This window comes from Microcaecilia unicolor, chromosome 1 (genome assembly GCF_901765095.1).
Source record: "Microcaecilia unicolor chromosome 1, aMicUni1.1, whole genome shotgun sequence".
Classification (NCBI taxonomy): Eukaryota; Metazoa; Chordata; class Amphibia; order Gymnophiona; family Siphonopidae; genus Microcaecilia; species Microcaecilia unicolor.
In genome coordinates this window covers 210730472-210747250 of record NC_044031.1, presented here as the reverse complement: position 1 = coordinate 210747250, position 16779 = coordinate 210730472, and the positions used below count along the sequence as shown (strand labels likewise).

The following is a 16779-nucleotide window of genomic DNA, read 5'->3' as shown; positions in this document are numbered from 1 at the left end:
ACCCTCCAGGGTGTCCACACTGTTGCAGAGTTTAGTATCATCCGCAAAGAGACAAACCTTTCCAGACAGCCCTTCAGCAATATCGCTCACAAAGACGTTAAAAAGAGCCAGCCCTAGGACCAATCCCTGCGGTACTCCACTGACAACATCCTTTTCATCAGAGCAAGCTCCATTTACCACTACCCTCTGTCTCCTACCATTCAACCAATTTTTAACCCAATCAGTCACTCTAGGTCCCATACCGAGGGCATTCAATTTATTTATCAGTCACCTGTGCAGAACAGTGTCAAAGGCTTTGCTGAAATCCAAGTATACTATGAGGCTTACTTTCAAAGCACTTAGCCTCCCAAAGTTCCATAGAAACCTATGGAACTTAGCCTCCCAAAGTGCTTTGAAAATATGCCTCCATGTCAAGCGCACCTCCCACATCCAACTGTTTGGTCACCTAGTCGAAGAAGACAGTCAGATTCGTCTGACACGACTTGCCACTAGTGAAGCCATGCTGCCTCGGGTCCCGCATTCCATTTAGTTCAAGAAATCTCACAATCCTCTTTAGAAGCATTTCCATTATCTTACTCACCACCGAGGTCAAACTGACAGGTCTGTAATTCCCAACCTCCTCCTTACTTCCACTCTTGTGCAAAGGAACCACATCCGCCCTTCTCCAGTTCACCGGGACCACTCCAGTTTCTAAGGAAGCATCGGACAGGGCCATCAGCGGAGCCGCCAGAACTTCTCCGAGTTCCTTAAGCACCCTCAGGTGTATCCCATCTGGCCCCATCGCTCTGTCTACTTTTAGTTTGGCAAGCTCCTCATGAACACAGTCCTCTGTAAACAGGTCTTGATCTACCATACATCCATCCCCTTTAGCCTTTGTTTTCTGCAGTCCTACCCCCGGTCTTTCATTCGTGAACACAGAACTAAAATAATTGTTAAGCAGTTCAGCTTTATCCTTATCTTCTTCCACATATTTCTCTCCCTCAGTTTTGAGCCTCACAATGCTATTATAGCACTTCCTCTTGTCACTTACATATCTGAAAAAGGTCTTATCCCCCAATTTTACCGTATTAGGTATCTTTTCCTCCATTTGCCGCTTAGCTTTCCTGATAGCTTTTCCATCTTCTGTTCGCTTATTTAGGTATTCTCTCCTGTCTTCATCTTTCTGAGTCGTCTTATAACATGCGAAGGCTAGCCTCCTTACCCTTATCTTTTCAGCTACTACATTTGAGTACCAGTCTTACTTTTATCTAATTTTCTAACATAAAGGTTAGTTACCTTTAATATAGCTCCTTTCAGTCTTCTCCATTGCTGTTCTACATCCTTCAGCTGTTCCCATCCCGCTAACTGTTCCTTGAGAAATTCCCCCATCTCGGCAAAGTTAGTTCATTTGAAATCCACAACCTTCAATCTCGAATGAGCCCTCTCTTCTGTTTTATTATTGAACCATATCATACGATGAACACTAGATACCAAATGGTCTGCCACCTTGACGACAGAAACATACTCTCCATTCGTAAGCACCAGGTCTAGAATAGCTCCATCTTGCATCGGTTTCATTACCCACTGCTGGAACAATTCTTCCTATAGGGAAGAATTGTAAATCTTTCAAGTGTCTAAACTGACAACTGACCCAATTTTAAGTGAACTGGCAATCTTATGAATCCTGGAGACAATTATCCCAGTAGATATAAATATGTTTACAAGACCTTAGACTCCTGAAGTGTGTTGTCTGGTCATGGTTATCTTACAGTTTCCCCACTGTTACTTGGGGGGGGGGGGGGGGGGCTGGGAATATTACTGTGTTAATGTTGGCATTATTTGTTTGTCTATTGTACTTTTTGTATTATTCTAATAAAAATTATACATGGAAAAAAAAAACACACTCATGGAGTCTGGAGTTGGTAATGGAGGAGACCGGTACAGGTAAGAGATTTAGATCCCAAGGAGAAATATAGGGAAACATAAGAGTGGATAAGTACTGAGGAGCTGCAGAGTGAATGTACTTGTAAGAAGAGTTTGAACTATATGCAGAAACGGATAGGGAGTCAGTAAAGTGACCTAAGGAGAGGGCTAATGTGAGTATAAAAACATTGGCAGAATATAAGTCATGTAGCAGAGTTTTGAACGTATTGAAGGAGAGAGAGATAGTTTAGTGGGAGATCTGTGAGAAGCAAGTTGCAGTAATCTAAGCATAAGGTGATAAGAGTGTGGATAAGAAGCTGTTTAGTACTATTTTTCCATCTTTGTGAAATTCTTTACTAACATTTTGAGGAGCAAAACAGCATTATTTTAAAATTAGAAAATTGTTGAAAACTTGGTTGTTTAAGAAGTACTTTAGTCGATCGTTATTCCCACTGTATTGGTGGTTTTTGTATATTTGCAAACTGTACTGACCTCAGGGTTGAGATGGTATGTAAGATTTCTGTTTAAAATTAAACTAAAAATTAAGGAGACATTAGGACACCTGATAATTTTCTTTCCATTAGTTCTTCACACTATTCCAGGACGAGTGGGTAGTAATGTCCATCGACCAGCAGGTGGAGATAGAAAATACAGAACTGAGCACCACTACATAGCTCCCTGCTAGCAGCTCAGCTCCTCAGTATCAGTCCTCAAGCAAGGAAGAAAGAACGCCCAATCAGGCGCAAAGCAGCAACCAACACATCCAGCCCCAAGAACCATCCGAAGACAAGGTCCCTGGAAAACAGGATACAAAGACCGTGTATAGAGCCACCAATCAGGGCGTCGAACCACGGGAGGGCTCCTGGAATAGTGTGAAGAACTATCGGAAAGAAAATTATCAGGTAAGTCCTAATTTCTCCTTCCATTACGTTCATTCCCACTATTCCAGGACGAGTGGGATATTCAAAAGCTATCCCTACAAAGGTGGGAATCCGAACCTGCCACAAGCAGAACTGACACCCCAAATGCAGCCGCTGCCTGTGTGGCCCCCGCTATACCATCAAGCTACTGAAGGAAAGCAGAGAAGCCCATGCCTCTGCCCTACAAATACTCATCAGAGAAGACAACAACGCCTTTGCCCGAGACGTAGTCACATGCCCAGGAGAATGTGCCTTCCAACACGAGGAGATGAGCCTCCCAGAATACAAGCAGAGACCACAGCCACCTTCACCCACCGGGCACCCACTGTTTACCAAACTGCACAAAAGGTATACACGAAAGGCGGAAGACATCGGGAACCTCGAAAAAACACAAGAGAGTCCTGTGAAAGTTCAGAAGCCTGCAAGAGGCATATAGATGACTAAATAAAAAGAAACCAACAAGCACTCAGGCAAGAAGAATGGTACTGCCCGAAACGGGACCCCACCTCCAAAACAAAGACGGAGAAAGGGTCCTAAGAAGGAGCCTGAGGTTGCAAGAAGCAATAGGCCAACAGAAGCGCCCTACTAACACCGAGTTCTACGTGAGAACTATCAGGATCACCTAGCGATGGGGCACAAATGGAGAGTGATGCAGCACCCGAAGGACCAGCATAAAATCCCATTCAGAAAAGGCACGCAAAGGGCAGTGTAAGCAACCCACACCTCTCTGAAAATGAATAACAACCGGAAGAGCCGCTAAAGAAGAGGTCTGCAAATGACCCTGAAAGCAAGCCAGGGCTGTCACTGGAACCCACAAGGAACCCAGCACTAGCCCTTGATACTCCCTCCCGCAAAAATGCCAGGAAATGGCCCAGGGAGGAAGCAAAGTACTGGCAGGCGCCAAGGAAGAAGAGCGCTTCCTAGCCTGCAGCAGGGAAGCTAGGACTGAAACCAATAATTCTTCTTCCTCAGCCGAGCCCTCTCAAGGGCCAGGCCGTAAGACCAAAGGGAGAAGAATCCTCCATGACCACCAGGCTCTAACAGAAGAACCTCGAACTTGAGGGACTCGCATTAGCTCCCCAACTAGGCGCTTCACAAGATCTGCATAGCACTGGAGCCGTGTCCAGGCTGGAGAACAGGAGCACTGAATCCCGAAGGTCTCCCACTCTCCCCCACTCCCGGCCTAACTTTGGCACGGGGGAAGACGTACAGGAGTCCCTCGCTCAAACACAATCGCAGCAGAGTGTCCAGACCCAGAGAGCCCTCTTCCCTGTGACAGCTGAAGAACCGAGGAACACTGACATAGTTATAGGCCAAGAGAACCAAGCCCCATCGACACATCACCAGCTGTAATGGCTCGACCGACAGATCTCAATCGCTGGAAGTCCGAGCGTGCCTGGTAAGAAGGTCGGTGCCCACGAGAGGGACCCCTCAAAACTGCCGAAAGGCACAACAGGTGGCTCTGCCCCGGCCATTAACCAGTTGGGCTCCAGAGCCAGCAGACTGCTAGGAATCCCCCCCTTGCTAGTAGAAGAGGCTAGTGCCATAGCAATGTCCAAAAAGGCCCAAACCAAAGCATTCCCAACAGCGGGGCAAAAGCCTCCAGAGCTTAGCGCACCTCTCACAGCCTCAGAGGGACAATGCGCCTCTACTGGAAACCAAGAGCCGTGCCAGGGGACCCCTGCAAAGGGCCCCCCAACCCAAAAAACTGTCAACCGTAGACCCCACTTCCCAAGGCAGGAGCGGGGAAGGCCTCCCTAGGGTCGACTGGTGAAGCCACAACCACCTCAAGTCTGTCTGACCACCAGGGGCAAAGAAGCCAGAGGTTGCAACCCTCTGAAATCGGAGACCAGGAGCTGAACAGGGCCCTATAAATTGGTATAAAGTGGAATAAGGTACCACTTCCAGGGCCGCTGTCACAGAACCAAGGAGCTGTACAAAATCCCAGGCTAGAAGCTGGGAACGAAGCAGTAGCAAAAAATCCAGTGCGCTAACTTAAAGCGCCATTCCTCTGTGATAAACACTCAAGCTCACAGGGAATCGAAAAGAACACCTAGATGCTCCAAGTTGGTGTGCTAGCGCCAGCCACCCCCACTGAAATTGAACACCCAAACCAGAAAAGAAAAAACAAAACAGGAGGTGAACCATTGTTGAAGGAGCCTCTACACAGGCTTGGGAAGAGGAGGCTCAGATTAGCCAGCTGTCCAAGTGCAGGAGGAAATGAAACCTCCGTCTCCGCAGAAAGACCGCTACACACACAACCTAGGAAAAGGTCCCCAGGCCCGTGAGGAGACCAAATCGTCGGGACCGGAATTGGAAAAGAACTGCAGCAGTCCCAAGAGGGGAAGGTAAATACACTTCCATGGTCTCAAGAGCAGAGACAACTCTCTCTCTGAACGGACGGGAGCACAGACCTCAGGGTCACCATCTGAAAATGGACACCGGTGGACCCCTAGAGATCCCAATTGGGTTGCACTGCTCCCATCTTCCTGGGAACCTCAAAATAGGAGGAGAACCAACCAGACCGCGCTCAGCAGGAAGGATGGGAACAATGGCCCGAAGGGCCAGCAGCACCTCAACTGATTTTGCCCTGAGCTGCCAGAGGCCCCCCGACAAGGAGACTGTAAGAAGAGAGGAGCTACCAGAGGGGAGAACTCCAACTGGAATCCATCACCCAGAATAACCAGCGCCAGAGCTGAGAAAAGGTAGACCACACGTCCTGAAAGGCCTGAAGCGGCCCCCTGTAGGCCTAGAGAGATCATCCGGCCTGGCTATATTGGGATTGCCGGGAGACAGCAGCCACTCACTCTGAGTGCCCTACTGGCTCTCCGTCCCCCGGAAGGAAGATTGCTGGGCCTGAAACTGAGCCCTCTGGCCAAAGGTGTGACGACCAAACCTACACAAGGAGCTGTCATGAAACAGGGCACCTGCTGAGCCCACAAGGCAAACTGCTATAACCAGGATATAATAAACATAATAATTTTATTGTTTCTTTTTTATTGTTTCTTTTTTAATTTCTTTAAGAGCACCCTCAGATATTCCCACTATAAAAAGCACAGCAAATTTTTGTTGCTTAGTGGTGTAGCACTTCTTTCATCGGGTTACTCATTTTTTCGTGGTGAATCACCGAATAAGTGCTAACAGACTGGTGTAATTCTTCAATTAATATAATAACAAATATCCAACCAGCCTTATATACAATTCAAAAAAGTGCAACCTGCCCCAAAGTTCGTCAATACCAATGATATCTAAGGCAGTTAATGTCAAAATATTTTAATGAACACTTATCTGAGTCATGCCGCATTATTTTTATGCATAAAAATAAGGCGGATACAGGTCACACACTAAACAGGGGTTGCCATGGCCAGAGACTACCGCTGCACGGGAAAACATGTGGTGCACCGCGCTACATACCCGCTTTTTTTTTTAACCAGAGCACAGCACAAACAAGCAAAAATATGTCCTTTTTAAATTTTTTTTTACATTCAGGTAGATTAGGCAGTTTTCTGTCTTCAGAGGAATCACAGTCTGTTTGTATCTGCCAAAGACCTCAAGGAGCAGTTGTGAGATTTCAACCAGGCTCCCCTGGTTCTCACTCCACTGATCTAATCATTAAACTGCTCTTCCACTTCCTCCATGGTTTTATTTATTTTTTTTTTTTTTTTGTAGCACCGACACACAGTGCTCCAATCGATGTCCCAAGGCCTGAAGCACAGCAGAAAGGACCCATCACCCTGGGTCCACGCTATCCGGGGACACAGTCACCACCCCCCCACTTTCAGAGCAGGGCACGGCAGCAGCACCGGCCTGCCAGACTCACTGTGTTGCCTGCAACTCCTCATCTTCTGAGCAGACTGGTTACTGAGCAGGCTCTCAAACAGAGGGAAAAGGTGCAGAACACCCCATGGGGAAGGCACGACAGTGACCCAGCACCACCAGGTATGTCTGCTCAACTGGGAACCAGTTGACCAACTGGACCAGGAGCAAGGCCTCAGAACCAGAGACAGAGGAAGTCTGTCCATCCACCTGCTGGAGATAGAAAATACTGAGGAGCTGAGCTGCTAGCAGGGAGCTATGTAGTGGTGCTCAGTTCTGCATTTTCTATCTCCACCTGCTGGTCGATAGACATAACTACCCACTCGTACTGGAATGGTGGGAATTAATGTAATGGAAACTAAAATTTAGGGCACGTATTGCCTTACAAATTTCTTAGGGGGAGTCACTGGGCCTTTAGATTTTGTGGTTCACAACACACCTCGGGCATGTAATTGTTGGGCAGCAATACTTGTCCCATTATGCCTTCCTGCTATTGAATAACCTGAGCAATCTGACACAGTAGTCAGAGAGAAGAAAACTTTAGTAATGTAAAGTAATATATCACTTGTACCCGACAACTCTCACTATTAGTGGTTCAAAGTGGGTAACAAAATATCGGTGGCGTACCAAGGGTGGGGCGGTGGGAGCGGACCGTTCCGGGTGTAAGAACGAGGGGGGGTGCTCCATTCAAGCTGCGCCTAACTGAAAGGCTGCTGGCACCACAGTCAGCTCCTTCGCCAGCCCCCCGACCCGCTGCAGTTTAAAAATCGCTGAATCGGCGGCACAGCTCTAGCATGCAGTGAACGCACCTCTGCCTGTAAAAGAAGCGGATAGCCTAGTCGGGCCTTTCCTCACTGTGTCCCATCCTCCTCTGATGTAACTTCCTATTTCCGCGAGGGCGGGACACAGTGAGGAAAGGCCCGACGAGACGATCCGCTTCTTTTACAGGCAGAGGCGCATTTACTGCACGCTAGAGCTGTGCCGCCGATTCAGCGATTTTTAAACTACAGTGCAGCCGATCGAGAGGCAGAGAGAAGGGGGCTGTCAAGGGAGCTGATGGTAGGCAGGTGGGGACTGGGTCAGAGAATGGGCTCAGATGAGAAAAGGGGACTGGGTCAGGGGGGCTCAGATGAGAAAAGGGGGCTGGAACTGGGGTCTGAGAAGGGGGCAGGAGGGAGAACGGGTCTGGGGCTGAAAAGGAGGGCAGGTGAGAGAATGGGGCTGGATCTAGGGGCTGAAAAGGAGGGGGCAGGTGGGAGATATGGGCTGGGGCTAGAACTAGGGACAGTTGTGATAATGGGGCAGAGAGAGAGAGAGAAAGAGAGCGGGGGGGACAGATCCTGGATGGAAGGGGAGAGAGAGAGAGGGAAGGCAGACCCTGGATGGATGGGAGAGGGAGGGCAAATGGTGGATCGAAGGGGCAGAGAGAAAGGGCCGACAGTGGATGGAAGGGGGAGAGAGAGAGGGCAGACAGGCGCAGATGGTGGATGGAAGGGGCAGAGATAGAGGGCAGATGCTAGATGGAAGGAAGAGAGAGGGCAGATAGTGGTTGGAAGGGGCAGAGGGAGAGAGAGGGCAGATGGTAGATGGAGGGGACAGGAGAGAGAGGGCAGACAGTGGATGGCAGGGGCAGGGAGAGAGAGAAGGTAGACACTGGACGGTAGGGAGAGAGCGAAGACAGATACTGGATGGAAGGAGACAGTGAAAGAAAGATGAGGAAAGCAGAAACCAGAGACAACTGTAAATAAAATATATATTTTTTCTTTTTTAGCTTTAGGATAAAGTAGTATTGTAGCTGTGTTAATAAATGTTTATAAATAGAACATGTAAATAAGGTAATCTTTTTATTGGACTAATTTTAATACATTTTGACTAACTTTCAGAGAACAAAACCCCCTTCCCTCAGGTCAGGATAGGATACTGTAACAGCAGTATACTGTATTGACCTGAGGAAGGAGGTTTTGGCCTCTGAAAGCTTAATGTATTAGTCCAATAAAATGGTATTATTTTATTTTCTATATTTGTTTTATTTCTATTTGTTAATTTGTAAAGTGATGATTGGTTCTTGTTAGTTTTTTTTTTTCAAATTTACATCTGCTGTCTTTATATTTTGCACAGTACTAGGGGACATTTTCTGTTTCTGTATGTTGCATTGTATGCAGAATCTGGCATCTTGGGGGTTGTTTAATTTTTGTTTAAATAGTAAGTTTATGATTTCTTATTCTATAGTGGATTAGGGTGTGTCTGTGAAAAAGACAGGGCTTCAGTTGGCATTGACTGTGCAGGATTGACGATCTGTACCATTCTATCTGGTTTCATTTTACAATAGGTGAATTGATGTTCTAGTGCTCACAGTTGTGTTGTAGGTGCTTTCCTTTTCCTTGTGTGACTCATAGAAATTACTGCTTATGGTATGGTAGAATTGCTCCATAGGTCCCGCGTGTATTGTATTCTCGGTATGCCTAGTACAGGATTTTGGAGGGGGGTGTTAAAAAATGACCGGCCCCGGGTGTCAAATACCCTAGGTACGCCACTGCAAAATATAAACATGAAAAAATGAAAAAAAAAAAACTATGATAGACACGTTTAAACAAATAGGTTTTTAGTTGCTTTTGAAATTGTAGATAATCAACAGCACTTCGCAATGTAAGAGAAAGAGGTAGCCAAAACTGAGGAGCCAAATAACAAAAAAAGGTCTCTTAAGATTTTCTTCTAGTCAACTCCTGAAAAATATGGTATTAACAAATGCAGAGAGTCCCTACAGAGAAACAATGACTACAAAAGTATAGTAATGAATGATGCTTTTATTCTTCTTTTGTTTAAAATCAATCTCAAAAGAAACATGAAAACAAAGCTGTCAGTGTTACACAGGGCCGCAGGAAAGTGCAACGCAAATCTTCCAGATTGTTTTCATTTTGTATTTAAAGTTTTAAGGTCTAAAATATTTACCAGGATTGTGAACAAGCACTTTTATTAATGAAGGCTGCAGAATAACAAACCCAGAGCTTTAATTTTCTGTGTTTTCTTAGGAACTAACTAAACAAATGGATGTCTGCAGCTGAGTAAACAGAATTTTCATTAGTGACTATGGATTTCTGGTGGATACAGATGGCCCCTCTTTGGTGGTACCACAATTTTAATTTTTATTTATTTGTTTTAACTGCACATTTAATTGGCCAGGAAAATAGTGCCTTCATTAGTTTGACAGGCAGACAAGAAGTGAGAAAAGCCTCTGAGTTCAAGGTATATATTACAACGCAAATCCACCAACGTTCAGCATGTCTGACAATGCTGCATTAAAACACCACTTTATGACCACAACCATTTACAGCTCAATAACAGCAATACTGTTGATTAGACCAATATGCTGATCAAAGGTAAACAGTAAGGGTCATGGACTCGATATACCACTTTTCTGTGGTACAACCAACCACAAAAGATGGCGGAAGATGAACCAAAACAGACCAGAAAAACAAAGGAGTAAGAGCACCAGAAAAGTTTAATGGGACCCTACATGGTCCATGTTTCGGCCAACAGGCCTTCCTCAGGGGTCCTGAATCTGACGTTTCATGAGTATCTCGGAGGTGCACCTGTAAACGTCAGATTCAGGACCCCTGAGGAAGGCCTGTTGGCCGAAACACGGACCGTGTAGGGTCCCATTAAACTTTTCTGGTGCTCTTACTCCTTTGTTTTTCTGGTCTGTTTTGGTTCATCTTCCGCCATCTTTTGTGGTTTGTTTTGATTTCACGGGAGATTTGGACCTTCCTTTTGTGTGATACTACCAAAGCAGTATACATATTTTAAGCACTGCCAAAAAGTCACAGAACACTGACATACATGTAGACCTAAAGGTCCCATATTCTTACTAACTCATCAACAACATAAAACATGAAAAGTAATTTTCTTTCGGATAGGGCAGGATGACCATGTCAACCACAGAAAATCAGAATTGCCAGCAGGGCTCAAGGTGCCGCAGTATGAATTACTATACTGATGTGACACTTTCCTAGTCCCAGTCACAATGCAGAGAGAGAGAGAGAGGGGAACGGCAGCTCCAGCCTAGTAGAATGCACTGTTGATGGCCACCAAAGAAAATCCACTGTTTAGTTTAAAATACTTTGTTATGCCTTTCAGAAATCCATCAAAACAGTTTACAGGATTGAAAAGAAAACAAAAAATCAAATCAAATGTAAAACATAAATCAAAATAAAACAGTATTTACATACTTCACACAAAGACAAACCTGTGGCCCATGGGCCTAAAATTCAGAGCCCAACATCTATCATAATGATCACAGTACAACCTTCATTTACCGCAAGCACAAGAAATACCATGCCCTTGGCTTCACTTTAACACAGGAATAATCTTTTTTTCTAATCTCACAATCCAGTGGTAGAGAATTCGACAACATAAAGGCTATGGAATTAAAAGCAGATCAACTAGTCATCTCAAGATAAAATGCTAGTCACCAATTGGGATGACCAGCGACTTCTGGTTAGCAGACCATAGGGAATGGGCAGGGACATGGAATATCAACAAATCAGCGACATAAGAAGGAGCAACAAATTGTAATGTGTGAAAAACAAAAGTAGAATTTTAATTTAATACAGAAGATCATCAGCAACCACGGATGAGTCGCTACCAAAGAAATAACATGACCGAATTTATGTACAGAACACAGGATTTAATGGAAGTATTCTGTATCAGCTAAATTTATCACAAATGAAAGTGTGTGTGTTTATATTTTACATTCTAACCAGTGTTTAAGGGAAATCGATTTTCCTTTCGGATAGAAATTATCCACAAACCAAGAGTAAACGTGATTTCTGCCCCCTCCCAACCACAGTGTAAAAGTGGTGGTGGCAACACAAAGAAGAAAGAGGCTTCCATGATCTCAAAGCTCCTACACAGTGGCACCTTTGGATAATTCTTAAGCTGAGCCAAGAAAAAAAAAAAGTATTACAGGTCACAAAAATCCATAGTCATTTCACTAAAACAGATGCTATGGACTTTATATCTTGCAAACCATGGTGTTCTGTGAAACCTTACCTCTGAATCATCTGTAGACTCTTCACTAGATTTCACTACCTGAAAAAGATACAAAAAGAGAATCAAAAGAAAGAACAAATATTAATATCTGTGCAACAGAAAAACGTTTACTGATCTAAGGACTTTATTATTCAGAAGTCAAGTAATATTAAATATTAATGCTACCATGTGGAATGAAAGATTTTTAACTATACTGAACGCTTTTGTGGGATTTCCTAATTCCTATCCTCCAAGTCCACTGATGATGTAACATAGTGCAAAGTGGTAAATAGAACAGCCCAATCCACCTTAAAAAGGGCAAGGGCAGAGCCCAAGGGGAAAAGTTAGAAGCTCAGAAGGAAGCAGAGAAGCCCAAACTAGGAAGGGAAGGCCCCAGGAGAATACAAGAACATACCGGGTCAGACCAATGGTCCCTCTAGTCCAGTATACTGCTTCCAATCCAGGTCACAAGTACCTGGCAAAAACCCAGTTAGTAGCAACATTCCATGCTACCAATCCTGGGACAAACTCTAGCTTCCCTCATGTCCATCTCAATAACAGACTATGGACTTTTCCTCCAGGAACCTGTCCAAACCTTTTTTAAACCCAGATATACTAACTGCTGTCATCACATTCTTTGGAAATGAGTTCCAGAGCTTAAATATTCCTTGAGTGAAAAAATATTTCCTCCTATTTAATAAACTACAAACTATTTGTTTTAAAAGTATTTTCATGTAATTTCATTGCGTGACCCCTGGTCTTTGTAATTTTTGAAAGAGTGAAAAATCAATGCAATTTTACCTATTCTACAGGATTTTGTAGACCTCAATCATATCCCCCCGCAGCTGTCTCTTTTCCAAGCTGAAGAGATGTAACCTCTTTAGCCTTCCTCATAAGAGAGGAGTCCATCCCCTTTATCATTTTGATCGCTCTTCTTTGAACCTTTTCTAATTCCACTATATCTTTTTGACATACAGCAACCAGAATTGAACACAATACTCACGGTAAGGTCGCATCACAGAGCTAAACAAAGGTATTCTTGGTCTTATTTTGCATCCCTTTCATAGTAATTCCTAGCATCCATATGAAACAGACATATTGTTTTTGAAGTCTAAAACAATCAGCAGGCATTTGTTTTTTTGTTCTGTACTAAATAAAGACTTTACTTTTCATCTGAACCTGGGCTCAGCTAGTTTTATTTTGTCTAAAAGGACTTCACCACGGGCCCAGAACCTAGGCCGCTTGCACACACACAAACATGGGTAAAATCAGGAGCAACAACAAAGTCATTCCATAAAGCTATTTCTTGCAAGAGTGTTGGCTCCAGTTAACATATACAAGACAACTTTTGTCTCAGCTACAAAATACAGACGATAAACTCAAAGAATTCTCTGAAGCAACATACAGACTTATCAAAAACAAACCTTCTCAAAAAGTCTAATATCTATGTTTGTTCTCCTATGCAAGCCCACTATCAATGTTATTATGCATAATCTCTTTTCTTTCACGCCTGTGTTTACAAAGGCGAGCTATAGGCGCGTTAGCATTTTTAATACATGTTAAATGCTAACTCGTGTCAAATACTAAAGTGCCTAGAGGAAAGTATTGGCAAGTTAGCGTTTAACGTGTCTTAACTTTAAAAGGTGTGTTAAAAACTCTAACGCACCTTAGTAAACATACCCCTCAAAGTCCTAAACCGACATTAATGTAGCAAACTGCCTTTGGCCAAAACAGCAAGCCAGATTCCCTCAGAGCACTTGCAGAGCAGCTCTCTTGTCAGCCTTTAGATGATGTTGTGAAACCCATATGTAGCTCTTCTCTGTCCCCAGGGGACATGAGCTACTTCAAGCAACAAGTCACCACAGCCAAAAACATATGGTCTGTTGTACTATTTGCTCATGGGGTTATAACACATCCTAAGTGTACCTACACCACTCTGGAAGGAAGAAATAAATTTCACATAAAACATAGGAATGTCTTAGTAAAGCCTTTCAGGAATACTCTAATACTAGAACCCACTAGCTCTCTGACCCTTCTTGGTTCCAAGTAATAAGAGAGTAGATGATGACAGGAAAACAACACCAATATCTCTGCTGTCAGCCATAAAGCGGGACCACCTGTTTATATCACTGCTTTTCCTAGACAGATTTTGATGTTTCCCTCCATTGTATTCCATCTTCCTGGGGAGCATGATCCTTTTTATATTTAATTTCTAAACTTTTATTTTAAAAGAAAAACAACAAAACCATGAAGTTCGATTCCATTAAACATAGTTTATATGTAAATCAGGGTGCCCAACATTAAAGAATCTACCCCTCATCAATTATCACAAAGAATGAGGATGGAACTAATTAAAAAAGCCATGCAAAGGAGAGAAAAAAAAGGATACTGAACTTCACAACCCTCCCCTGTTCCAGCCACCATCAACCCTACTATAGAACTTTCATCATAAATGGGAAAAAAAAAGTTCTCATCAAATACATCAGGCTCTACTGCAACTTATAATTTAAATAAGGGGCCCTTTCTTTACAAAGTCCATTCATGCAGTCCTTAGTTCTCAAGTGAGCTTCACCATATTCTATCTATCTTTCTCATACATTATCCAACAACTCCAACCAGCAGAGGGTATAGGCCCCTGGCAACAATGCTCCTACCAGCTAGCAAAAAGCCCTGCAACAAACAAATATTGGTAACTGATAATGGCATATGAAGACCTCGCTCAGAAAAAAGGACACTTCCTCCTGAATAACCTGGACAATCTTGACAGGAACCTCTTTCCAAAAACTTTGTATATGCATGATCTCATTTTTAATAAACATTCAGCACTGCACTCTGCAGTTTCCAATCACAAGATTCCACAATAATTCAATCAGCCAACACCACCAGCAGCCTGGTTCTTACCCAAACATCAAATCTCCTAAGTCACTATAGCTTTGCAGAAGAGGTGCTGTGAGGACTTCTAGAATAGGACAGAACTTCATTGGTTAGTTATTTGCTTTTAAAATCAGGAAAGGGTAGACAAAGTTAAATAGGTAACTTCAGCAACTATTCTAGAATTTACCATAGCATCAGTGTAGAGCAGAACTGATAGTCACAGGAAACCCCAGTTTAGAGTTTTAACTTTAGTCTGCAGCACAGCTTAGTTTCCAGTTTTAAAACTTTAACTTTCTGCCACAGCCTACAGCATTAACAGATAGCCTCTAGAAGGCACAGCAAGCTGATGGCGCTAACTTTTAAAAATGAGATAGAGCAACTTATAAACTAAAAAGGGAGGGAACGCCAAGAGTCACCCAGGAGTGCATGGTTCGGTGTGGAGTATCCTTGAAGGATACTATCAAAACAGGACATTTAGGGAATCCTAACAGAGAGGCTTCAATAATGGTGAAAGAAAGCCAGGTGTGCTTAAGAAGAGAGCAGGGTAAAGGATGCACATTATCCATGTCAACTTCTAAGCATCTTGTAGATACAAGGAAAAAACACAATATGATACAACAGGGGCATAGCCAGACCTTGAAGTGGGAGGGGGCCAGAGCCCAAGGTGGGGGGGCAATTTTGGTCTGCCATCCCACCCCCGCCGCTCCCCACCCACTGCTGAAGCAAATACCTTGGCTGGCAGGGGTCCCCAACCCCTGCCAGCTGAAGCCTTCTCCAGTGCCAGTCTCTGGCGCAGACGCATTGCCTGCCCTGCTTTCTCTTCCCCCTCACGTAAGCTCCTTTTAGTGAAACTGCTCAATTTCACTAAAAGGAGTGTGCAGGACGTGAGGGGGAAGGAAGAGCAGGGCAGGCAACACGGCGGCGGTGCCAGAGACCAGCGCTGGACAAGGCTTCAACTGGTGGGGTTTAGGGACCCGCACCAGCAAAACCAGGGACCCAGAGGGAATTTGAGGGAGCCCAGGCCCCTGTAGCCCCACACACCTAAGCCACTGGTAGACAAATGCTAAAAGCCTAAAAAATAAGATGTAAGAGTTAGGGTTATAGCATTAATGATGAGGTACACACAACAGGTGGAAGGAGGACAAACAATGGGACACCGTGTTAACAGGGTACAAATTATATCGCAATGATAGCGTGGACCAAATTATAGGGGGATCGCAATATATATTAAAAAGGGAATTGAGTCAAACAAAATAAACAAACATTCTAAATAAAATAGATAGCAGAGTGGAATCATTATGGATAGAAATTCCATGTATGAAGGGAAGGAGTATTCTTGTAGGGCAGTACTACTGCCCACAGGACAGAACAAAAAGACAGATGAAGAAATACTTACAGAAATTAAGAAAGCTGGCAAATTGGGCAACAGTATAATAATGGATGATTTCAATTACCCCAATATTGACCAGATTAATGTTACATCAGGGCATGCTTGGGAGGTAAAATTCCTAGACGTAATAAATGAATGTTTCTTGGAGCAACAGGTCCAGGAACCGACAAGAGAGGAGGCAATTTAGTGGAATATAGGGCATAGGAGTTGGATCCACTGGGAAAGAGTAATCATAACATGATCAAGTTTGAGCTAATATCTGGAGTGAAGCCACAAAGGGAATCTACTGTAGCAGGATTTAATTTTCAAAAGGGCGACTATGATAAAATGAGGAAAATGGTTAAAAAGAAGCTAAAAGGATTGGCTGAAAAGATTAGGACTTCAAATCAGGCATGAGTGTTGTTTAAAAATACCATCTTGGAAGCCCAGACCAGATGCATTCCACATATTTACAAAGGTGGAAAGAAGAGAAAATGACAGTCAGCATGGTTAAAAGGTGAAGTGAAAGAGGCTATTAGAGCCAAAAGAACATCCTTCAAAGAATGGAGAAAGACCCAAATGAAGAAAATAAGAAGCAACATAGCACTGGTGAGTTAGATGCAAAGCACTGATAAAGAATTCTAAAATAGAATATACAGAGAAACTTGAAGCAGAGGCAAAAACTCACAGTAACAACTTTTCCAGGTACACCAGAAGCAGAAAGCCTACAAGGGAATTCATGGGACTGTTAGAACATGAAGGAGAAAAAGGTGCACTCAGGGAGGAAAAGGCCATAGTGGAGAGACTGAATGAATTCTTTGCTTCGGTCTTTACAGAAGATGGTGTAAGAAATCTACCTGTACCATTCAA

At 43.8% G+C, this 16779-nt stretch overlaps 1 protein-coding gene across 1 annotated transcript in view; it reads right to left on the bottom strand.

Annotated features, from left to right (window-relative positions):
• The window catches only part of VPS41 (VPS41 subunit of HOPS complex), a 449214-nt gene that overhangs the window by 412861 nt on the left and 19574 nt on the right, over nucleotides 1-16779 (bottom strand). The window contains exon 2 of the mRNA XM_030203975.1: nucleotides 11688-11726. Coding sequence (XP_030059835.1) covers nucleotides 11688-11726 — 39 coding nt within the window. The remainder of the gene's footprint in view (nucleotides 1-11687; nucleotides 11727-16779) is intronic.